General features: G+C 33.0%; 1 protein-coding gene across 1 annotated transcript; it reads right to left on the reverse strand.

The window, feature by feature from the left end:
• Positions 1 to 2180: 2180 nt before the first annotated feature.
• LOC133200283 (uncharacterized) lies at positions 2181 to 7027 on the reverse strand. Its single transcript, XM_061336101.1, has 6 exons — positions 6746 to 7027; positions 5384 to 5762; positions 4911 to 5149; positions 4287 to 4562; positions 3790 to 3880; positions 2181 to 3275 (listed from the first exon to the last, which is right to left on the reverse strand). Exons 2-6 carry the CDS (start codon positions 5757 to 5759, stop codon positions 2206 to 2208), a joined length of 2052 nt encoding a protein of 683 aa, XP_061192085.1. The 5' UTR covers positions 5760 to 5762; positions 6746 to 7027; the 3' UTR covers positions 2181 to 2205.
• Positions 7028 to 10539: the final 3512 nt, after the last annotated feature.

Raw genomic sequence — 10539 nt, forward strand, 5'->3', positions numbered from 1 at the left:
TAATTTTTCAGACTTGTAAGTGTTTAATTTACGAATCGCGTTATCAGAAATCGCCTTGACCTTTGATGTCCATCTTTGAACATGTATAGCTCCAACGTGATATAAACAACAAAAAAAAAGGACAAGGATAGTTAAACCTGAGGCCCTATGTTCCACCAGAAACCAAAAGGAACCATGATAATAGTTAAAAAGAAACAATCTAGAGGAAAGTCTTAATACATTTTTAACTACACTTATTCATTAGGTTGGAGGTATTTTAAAATTCGTTCCTTTTTCTTTAAACACTGCTGTAATAGTGTAAAGTAGATTCTTGTCACAAAAAACTAGTAATATAGTGGCTGCAAAGTTATTTTTCACAAAAGAATCGTAAAAATTCGTTTTCGCAACGTTCAAAATCAACTGAATTTTGTTAATCAGGCGTGATCATGCAGCAAGACCCCTGCAAATTTCGTTTTGTCAGATTTTTTTTTAAATTGAATCTGATAGAACCACTTAGTTCACTATCACACCATTGAGCAAGGGTACAATGTCGCAAAGGTGCGATAGTCGGCGACATTATGTGTCATTCCCTCACTGCACTTATTGTCGCCACACAGATATTGCTGTTTTAGAAGATATTTTTATGGGTTTTTTTTAGTTTTGTGAATGTAATTTGTGTAAATCACACGTATCTCCTATGCTAATTCACGAACGCGATTGTGACGGCACAAAGAGCCATAGTGCATTTGATAGGCATTTTCGCCTACTCTACTAGTGATTTCTTAAATACATTTTTTAACCAAAATTTTGTCATACAGTCTTAGTTTATACATGCTTTAAACCAAATCACACAATAATGATATTGAAATGTTAATAGTTTCCTCATATGATAAATGTGAAAATTATCCAGTTTGTATATAATATATAGTAAATATTGAGGTATCCACCTAACGATGAAAAACTGTTGCCAAAGACCACCCTTAACCAGAAAAACAACTTTTGAATAATTTTATTTGGATATGTCTGCACTTCATTCCCTTTAGATAATTTTGGTTAAAGGTGGTCTTCATATTGAAAATGATGAAAATGTATATTAACTTTTTCTTCTCATATAATCGTAAGATTTAGCAATCTGTGTTAAATTTATTGACTTCGTTGGCGCAGCGGTATGATTGCTGGAATGTAAATATGGTGATTGCGAGTTCGAGCCCCACATTTTTCCATTCATGTTTTTTAAATTTTTTTTCTTTGTGTATCTTTTCAACGTTTTTCTTAATTATGTTTTATAATATACACAATTTCAGAAAGTTATAATATACACATTACACTTTGAAAGTATCTTGGAAAAAGACAGTCAACTATTTTATTAAAGTTTACAAATTCATAGCAACTTGTTTTATTGTTATTGATTTTCTGCGTAAATCTTTTGTCTCAGAATTAGAGTATTGAACAAGTAAAATGATTGTCATTTGACATACTTGCAACTATGAAAATATAACACTCGTCCTCAAATCATATTACATAGTTTGCTCATGAATTGAAAAGGTACAGTATATCTATAAATAGAAACAGGTGATTTCCTTTTAAATTCTTGAGTCGGCCGTGTCGTCGGTAAGGCAGCTATGGCTCTTTTCGTCCTATTCATATTGTCGCCGGCAACAATGTGTACCTACCCTTACTGCACATATTGTCGTCCATCGGTACATGTCACATGACATTGAAACCGTGTCCTTCCCAGACTCATTTAAACCTTTAACTAGAATAGCGTATCTCATGTCATTTAGGTTTTATAAAATTTCTAGTCAGACCTATTGCATGAATTCAAACGAAACATCATATAATTTACTTCTTGCACGGAAATATCTTTGGAAAATATAAAAATATATCATTTTATCTTTTTTTTTTAAATTCAGACAAAGAAGCCTAACATTTTCCAAACTTCAGAATGAGTGACATGTTTCTTGTAAAATAAAAAGTCTTCCATTAGAATTGTCTCATACTCGAAGACAGAATAATCTTCTCCTTGATTCCTTGCAATCACAACATCATTTCAATAATGTAGTCAAGAACTTTATACCAAACAGGTTTTTTTATGTTTTGAAACAAACATAAGAACATGCAATATTGTTTTCTTTCATTCTGATTGCCAATGCAATACACCAATAATACATTAAACACAGAATGTGTGTCACCAGACATATGTTCTAGACATTCACGGAATGTAAGCTACGTCTCCAGTTCTGACATCATCAATTGATGAAGTTCTTCCTGTGACGTATACACAGACGACAACGTCAGTGTGGTCTCATTTGGATCAAAATGAGGCCTGTCAGAAATAGCATTGGGCAAAAACCGCACATACAAGTGTTCCATGCAGAGACAATCCGAGTAGCTCCATTTAATGAGAAGTGCAGAAAGGGTTTCACAATTGAGTTTCATTACAAAGTTCTCGAAGTACATTTTGACACGCTTTTCTTCCATTTCATTAATGCTGTTGTCTGCGGCGGAGAACATGTAGATTGTCTTTTCAAATAAGGATAAAGCGTTTGGGGTGAGGAGTGAATAGAATGTGAACACGTCTTGTTCCTCCAAATGACCGAGAAAGTCTGATACAGTAGCCTGTAGTCCACTCCTCATTTCAAACAACGCCCAGTACGACTTCTGCTTTAAGTAGTAGTTTGATATTTGTAGTAGAAGTTGTTCTAGATTTCCAGGCTTTGGTCTTTGTGTATTGCCATATAAGCGGAGAACTTGGTACAAGCTTCTTGTTGTTGACAGAGAAAATTCAGAACACCCCGATCGAATTTCTCTTTTTGCCTCAGTTATTACAGACCTCTCTTGATCAGACATGGTTCGATGTAGTGACGTCAGAAGTTGTCGATCAGAACACGTATTCAAAATCATTACGCATGCGCAAGCCTGTGATAATTTTACGGGCCAATAGTCTAACAGTATAAGTCCATGATAAAGAATTTTACCAAGCGTTTTGAAAAACTCTGGATCAATGGAGAGGTCTATCATTGGGACTGATTCTTGATTGCCTGCAAAAACATTTGCAAATGCTTCCTTCCAAAACTCAACAAACATCGCATATGGTGACAATGGCACGTGATCCGAGTCATCATTACATGGATGTTCCTCAAAGCAGACGCTAAAATCACTTTGAAGTATTCCCGGGTTTCTCTGGTAGATTTTTATGACATCCGACAACACATGGGATCTTCTGATATGAATTAAAGTTTTTTCCTGGATTTGCATTCTGAGGAATTCAGATATTTCAAATATCTTGCATTTTGCTGTAAAAAATATAAAACAAGACTTGAAATTTATTTTTACTAAATTGACAATGAAACAATCCGATTAAAACCAGATCAGTTGATCCGCTCACATAGATCATAACACAAGGATCTGAAAAAATCTCATTCAGGGTCATCTCCTGGTAATCTTTCAAACAAAAAACATTCCTCTAACTTTTGGCCAATCAGAGAGCTCGCACTTTATCGACCTTCCGGGTGTCGAACATTGAAGTGAAATTAGCTGTAGAAAAGATCTTCAAGTTCATACAAATCAATGAATTAAAACAGATCAAGTGCAAATATCAATTGCATTGATGCAACGAAAAGTTTATATGTCCGAAACCAGAGAATTATGAACGTTTGATTGGGTATAAATTGAAGGTCATCAGGAGATAACCCTTAACCGGATCTCTTTTAGCAATCTATGTGAGCGGATCAAAGAAAATATGAAAAAGGCAGAATAATTTTCAAAGTTATTATAGTAGGATATTCAAGGGAAAAAAACATTATTTACCTTTAGTTTCAATAGATAAGTTGGCTCTGGGAACGTTTTGTTCTGGTACATGTTCTGTTTCACATTTAATAACGGTGTTAGTCAAGTCCAGCTGAAAGAAGCAATTACCCACTAATTAAAATCAGATCTGCATACAGATGAATGAGATATGAAAAGATCTGGCTGGTAATCTGCACTCCTGAGTATGTTAAGTTAAACTTTATAAATTGATGTAAATTCTTTTCTAGCCAACGTGAAAATAAAAAGAATCATTGCAGCTTTAGATGTATTGTGATTTCGTCATTTTTCGTTGAAAAGCAATTATCTTTGATTTCGTGGTTGAGCAATGCAACGAACTGAGTTGATAAATGAAGTAATGATTTTATTGATTATATAGAACAGGACACGGTACCTGTTCAACAATTTACGCATTAACGAAATTGTATTTACGAAATTTAATCTCGACGAAAATTAATAAAACAACATGTATGGTACAATGTATAAAAACCCAAACTCACGATAACTTGTTGTTGTACCATTGGAGGAGATGGTGATGGATTTCTGTGAATGACATGGTGCTTTGGTGACGTCACTTGAAAATTTGTGGATGACGTGGCAATGGACGATTGTGAAGCCCCTTCAACGCTACCCTCACTGATAGGTCTCGGTAACTCTGGAGGGGTTCCGATGAGAGGTATTTGGTTTGGGGGACTGGTCGTAGAAGACACTTGGTGCATGAAGTATTCCTCCCCACAACGGTAAAGGACCTGAGGGGGGCGATCCTCCTCCTTTACCTGCGAAAAAGTGAATAATAAAAATCTTTATGAAACATCTCTGGGAATTTAAGGTACTTATGGATTAGGCGACTCGATCATATCATGATTTTTAAATAGTAATTTTAAATAACTCGTGGTGGATAATATGATTTCATGTGTATATCTTATAACAATAAAGACATGAGTAGTCCTTTGTTTCAATGCAGCAGACACAAGTTTAATTTTGTCATTTTAAAGTGCTCCCCTTAGAGCGCCTTCTGAGTCTTTAGTTTCCTCATTGACTATCCTTGAACTGGTTAACAATCTTAATCTTTGTATCAGTGTATTAGAGCACGAACATAATTACTGTATCGTTCGTGTACTTACATATGGTATGATAATGAGGCTGCCTTGATACTTGGAGTCTTTGATTGCTCGGGGAGTGTATTTGGCGAGGCGGATCAAACGGCGTTGTTTGTCTATCTTGTAGATTTCGAATTTCTTTCCTTTCAGGCTTGGGTAAAGAACCTCAGAGAGGTGCTTTTCAAATTCTTGAGGTGACAGAGAAAGACAGAGTTCCGTTTTTCTGGGAATTTGATTAGAATCATAGTCTTGAGCAGGATATCCTTCAAAGCAAAAGAAGTTTACTTTAAAATTAGAAATTTGAATAATTTGACAAAAAGGCATATCAAAATTATTTCTTCTAAATCTAATCATACACATGAAACTTGAGTATTTTCATTGCCTGTTTAGAATTGACCCCCAAAAAATGAGTCATTTTCAAAAAACATTTCGATTATTTTTTTAAAAAAAGAATTTCATTTCAATAAAAATCAGATTTTCCCGCATTATTTACATACCATATCCCATATCTTGGTGCTCTTGCACCAAAGCTTTCTCTGCTAGATCGGCAGAGGAGAATTTCGGAAGTTTTGCGTATTTATCTGGAAGACAGTACATGGTTCTTCGGAATGTCTCTTTTTCTTTCGGACCTCTCTTCAACTGTTCTTGTTTCTTGAGCATGCGCCATGCGTTGATAAAACCTGGGTGACTAGTGTTAGTAAGGTATCGAGTTGGCATGAGCTTATGACCCGGAACAGATCGTCTAATCATTACAGGAAGTGGCTTTGGTGCCAGCGGTGCTAAGACTTTCTCTTTTCCATGGTTATTCTCTTCTGGTGTCTCTTCTACTATTGTGACGTCATCACTTTCATTCGTCTCGCCGTCAACGTCCATCGCCTGTTAAACGTGTTAAATTACATTTAACAATCAATTTGATATGAAAAAAATACGAGCCTATAATATTTGCCTGTTTAAATATTTTTTTTGGAAAAAATAAAATAAAATGTAGATGGCGATTCGAAACATCTTCCTTTTTTCAATATCTCGCATGTATGTTGAAGAATGTTTAATTATTTTACGTCCTTTAACAATAGCTTTTTTTCAAAGAAATAAATTTGATATATTTTTTTTAAAAATAATTATTGAAAACATGTAATTAGTGAGTCCATTGCGATTTTCAATTAACAGTCAGTTTATTCTTCTTACCAAGTACACACAAGCAAGACATTTAATTTCGTTAAATTAACAGTAAACGACAAATAACAAGGTAAAGTGAAAATCTAAAACATTGTCCTAAAATTTGCGTGAACGAGTATCTTGTATAAATAGCTGTGATAAGGGTTTATAAAACAGGTATATGCATGATTGTTTAAATAAACATGTTTCAGGCAAATCTTTTTTTTTTTTCAAGCTCTATTTTTAAGACTTCAATAACTTGTTCGAGAGCATGCTCTAAATCAATTTATTTTCGTTATTAACTACATAAAATGCGCACATTTAAATCAGTAACAGCTGCATAGCGTAAACAAAGGAACCCTCCCGACGTTTTGTTATTTTTGGAAGTACAATGTAAATTGATATTACGCATCACAAAAGTGTACACCTCTGAGTTTGTACATGTATGCCTTATATACATTTGCATTAAAATCTCAAGCATTTGTATGCTGTATTGAAAACTTAAAAAAGTGAAGTTAATTTAACAAATGTTTTCAATCAAATAAGATTTCGCCGGAGAAAAATCCGTGTTTTGTTTATCTAAGATAAAAATAAATGCCCCTCCAGCCGACCCAGTTAGTATAAACCTTATTTACAAAATACAGCGCGATAGCAGTGCACAATTTTATAACAGCTAAATTGTAATAAATATATACAGCTCTTACCTCAATGATGCAGTGATTCTTCAACCTGAAGCAAGAGCTCTTTGAACGCGTTTAATAAGATCACGGCAAAACGGCATTAGGATCACTGTGGATAATTACATTTCAGTGGGTGCTATGGAAACGAAGTCAGATCGTCTGCCTCTACGTCGATAACAAAGATGACTCATCCATAAATAATGTTAGCAGACGATAAAATTTCCTGCAATCGACCTAGAGAGAGAGAAAGAAAGAAATAGCCCTGTAGATTATCGATTTCTCCTTGCCTGGCTGACGCCGATAAAGAAGTTTCCAAATAAAATCGTAATTATCTAACGGTTATAAACTATCTTCATATAGCAGACGATATTATATTGAATTGGGCGCTTTAATAAACCGATTAAGTAATACATAGCGCAGAAGGTATTCAGAGTTGACCAGGTGTAGAGAATTTAATTAAACACCCGTAAAATAAGATTTTTATCCTCCGTTGTTCTGTTTTCAATGAGAGACTTAACGTTTGTTTTGTTTGGATGTTATTTTACAATGCACGCATTCATGCCAATATCTGTATTAAATACGACCATCTACTAAATTTAAAAAAAAAAAAAATCTATAAATTAATGCAAAATAAGCATTTAAATGTCGAATCAACTATTTAAAAAGGGATTTAAAAAAAAGGAAAATGTGTGCATTAAAAACATTCTTTTCTGAATTTTTCTGAGGTAGATGAGAATAACTGCCAATATTTCTAGCCACCTGATTACAGTGTAGTTTTAAATTTATTGTGCTTTTTCCAGGCCGGGTTGTAATATAAATGTATTTTTGATATGTATTTTATTTTTTCGTGGTAAAATTAGGATCTAGCTTAAACGTGATAAAATAATTATATTTCTATGAATTATTATATATGTATTCATATAAATTTATAATCGATCCAAGAAAAAAAAAAGAAAAGAAAAGAAAAGAGATTAAAAAAAAATGAAAAACCATAAAATGTTCTTTATCGACTCAACATTTCACGAACTTTTAGATTTGATAATTAATTAACTGTATAATGAAGGTGAAAAATAACAAAATAATCAATCGAAAAAAAGAGTGGAAAATGTTAAAAGTAACTTGAATTTCTAACTAATGACCATCTAATTTTTTTTTATTAATTTCACACTGTTCAGAAGAATTAGATAATTTAAATCCTCTCACTATTTTCCTTTTCTTACCTATACTTATTTATCTATTCTTATTTTATTTTTTGCTTCTCAATAAGCTGTAATGTCATATACTTACATAACTGATCGATCCGTGATTCTTCGTTGCTACACTGTATGTGTATACACGATGTTTATAAACTTCCATCTGCGCCAGGTATACACAGATGAGCAAATAATACATGCACATGTATATCATAATAAATGGATTGATTGATCTGCTGAAATCTGAGTACATCGTTATTATCTGAGTACATCGTTATCCCCCTTAAATTTCTAAATTCTCAAATGTAAGATTTACACGGAAATTTGAGAACTTTTAGAATTTTAGTATTTCGGTCTCCCCTTCCCATCACCCCCCCCCCCCCATGTGGTTCCATCGCATACATGTAGAATGAGGTACCCAACCATTGTTAAAGGGGGGTTTGAAGGAACAGAGATCTTTAAAACACGTGTATAAGGGTTTTGAAATGATCAACATTATAAAAGATTTAGCTAATTTCGATCCTCACTGTCACTGTTTAAAATTAAAATTTACCAGAAATAATAAATAATGGACATAAATCTATATATTTGGCCTTAAAGTTTTTTTCTTTGTGACCTCTGGTAGATCGTAATGATCTAATACGCATTTTGCTCACAGAGAATGAATTTTGTGAAGTAGGAAATTCAGTTAAAAAATAATTTAATTTGTATTTCACTAAAACTGGTCAGTGCTCAGTAGAGTGTACTATTGTCACTCGTTTTGTGGCTACTGTTGAAAAAGATCTCTATAGGTATATTTTCCTGGTTCTTTTCAATTGACTTTATAGCTGTGTGTCAAGATGTTTTCTGTCTAAACAATCATTTAGGATGTCTATCAATAGCCATTGAATAAACATTTTTTTAAAAAAAGAGGTAAAATAAGAATTTATTCTTACGTATGTTTTATATAAAAAAAATCACCTGTCAGTGACCTCGATTGGTTTCAGATTCAAAAAAAAAAAAAAAAAAAATAAAGATAAGACAAAACGCAATTATTGAAAAGTATTGGTCATTACTGACACTTTTTAGCTGTTCGTTATCTCCATATTTCATTTAATCCATTACTTTGCCATTACTTGTAATGAAAGATGGACCAGTAAACGTTACTTTGAATGGTAGTAATGAATACAATAAACGCATTTCCGTTACATATTATCGTTATCCCCAGGTCTGGCATGTACCATGCAAAATTCAAATTTTCAGAAATTTACCTTTTTTGGCTTTCATGACAGCGGCAGTCATTTTGTAAATTTTAAACGCCAGAACCTGAGGAGACAGCAAGTCTTACAAATCAGTATCACGCAGATTGAAGTATTTAATCAAATTAGAAGGAAAGAATGGGGGCGAATATGGCGAGGAATATCCCCCGCTGTGATATGTTTCTCAATTTTCACTTAATGGAATAGTTATATTTTTCAAAAAAATATCTTGTAAGTAATGTCGTATTTAACAAATTTGATTCATTTATTATTAATATTGAATAACTGATTAATTGATAATTTGTTTTTTAGATGACAGATAAGCTTATTTACTGGAAAATGGCTCTATAGGAGCCATACAAAGATTCTGGAATACAAATGGGTAAAGTGTCCATTCTACCTAAACGTTTAAATGATAGAAAAATAAATGTTAAATGTAAAGTAGAGCTCTAAAAAAAGAGTCGGAACCCATTCTTTCTGAAAAGATTTTTTTTTTTAATTTTTGATCCCTGAAGTGGTCCAACCCTACTCCATGGGCCATGATTTGAACGAATTTGATCTACACTACCTGAGGGTTTCATTATATAAATATGACTAATAATGGCTATGTGTTTTTCAGAAGTAGATTTTTAAAAAATCCTATATATTCCTATGTAACACCCTATAGCTACCCCAGGGGGTTTATGATTTGAACAATTTTGAATCTACACTGCCTGAGAATGTTTTCACATTAATATGACTAAATCGTGGCTCTCTGCTGTTCTTGGAAAGATTTTCTTGATAAATTCTTATGTAAAACTTCGATCGCCCATTATGGCCCCATCATACCCCGAGGAGTCATGATTTGAACACATTTAATATGACTACCAGCGAATGCATGTTTCCATATACATGTACATATGAATTATCATTTCTTTCTTGTTCTTGAGAAGAAAATTTCTTTAAAATTTTTTTAAAAACTTGATTCTTCCTTACCCAAAGATGATTTAATGCAAGATTGGTTGAAATTGCTTATTGGTTCAGGAGAAGATGATGAAAATGTAAATTAAATGTTTACGAAAACAACAATGACAGACACAAGACAAATTTTGATCAGAAAAGCTCACACTTAATGTGAAAGAGTAGTAAGTGTAATAAAGAATAATTGTAGTAGTGTAGAGTATTATGCATCGAGTAGAATACAAATAGAAATATATTAACATTGAAAAACATTTAAATTTTGGTTAAAATTAAGAAAGAAGTAACAACTATATAATGAGAGTATGTTATCAAGATATGATAGAAAACAAAGATTCATGGATTGTGAATATCAAAAATAAAACGTACTGTAGGTCTGGATGACTTGCATCTTAGTAATTAGAAAGACAATGCCTCATTAACAGAAAAT

Source organism: Saccostrea echinata, unplaced genomic scaffold, assembly GCF_033153115.1.
Source record: "Saccostrea echinata isolate AGI-Se365-2 ecotype Australia unplaced genomic scaffold, CSIRO_AGI_Sech_v1 ptg000038l, whole genome shotgun sequence".
In the NCBI taxonomy this organism is placed as follows: domain Eukaryota; kingdom Metazoa; phylum Mollusca; class Bivalvia; order Ostreida; family Ostreidae; genus Saccostrea; species Saccostrea echinata.

Excerpts from the sequence above, each read along its gene's own strand:
- LOC133200283 (XM_061336101.1), bottom strand. The coding sequence starts at position 5,759 with ATGGACGTTGACGGCGAGACGAATGAAAGTGATGACGTCACAATAGTA. Across the intron at positions 4,563-4,910 it reads GCCTCATTATCATACCATAT|GTAAAGGAGGAGGATCGCCC; the intron begins GTAAGTACACGA and ends ACTTTTTCGCAG. Across the intron at positions 3,881-4,286 it reads TGGTACAACAACAAGTTATC|CTGGACTTGACTAACACCGT; the intron begins GTGAGTTTGGGT and ends TGCTTCTTTCAG.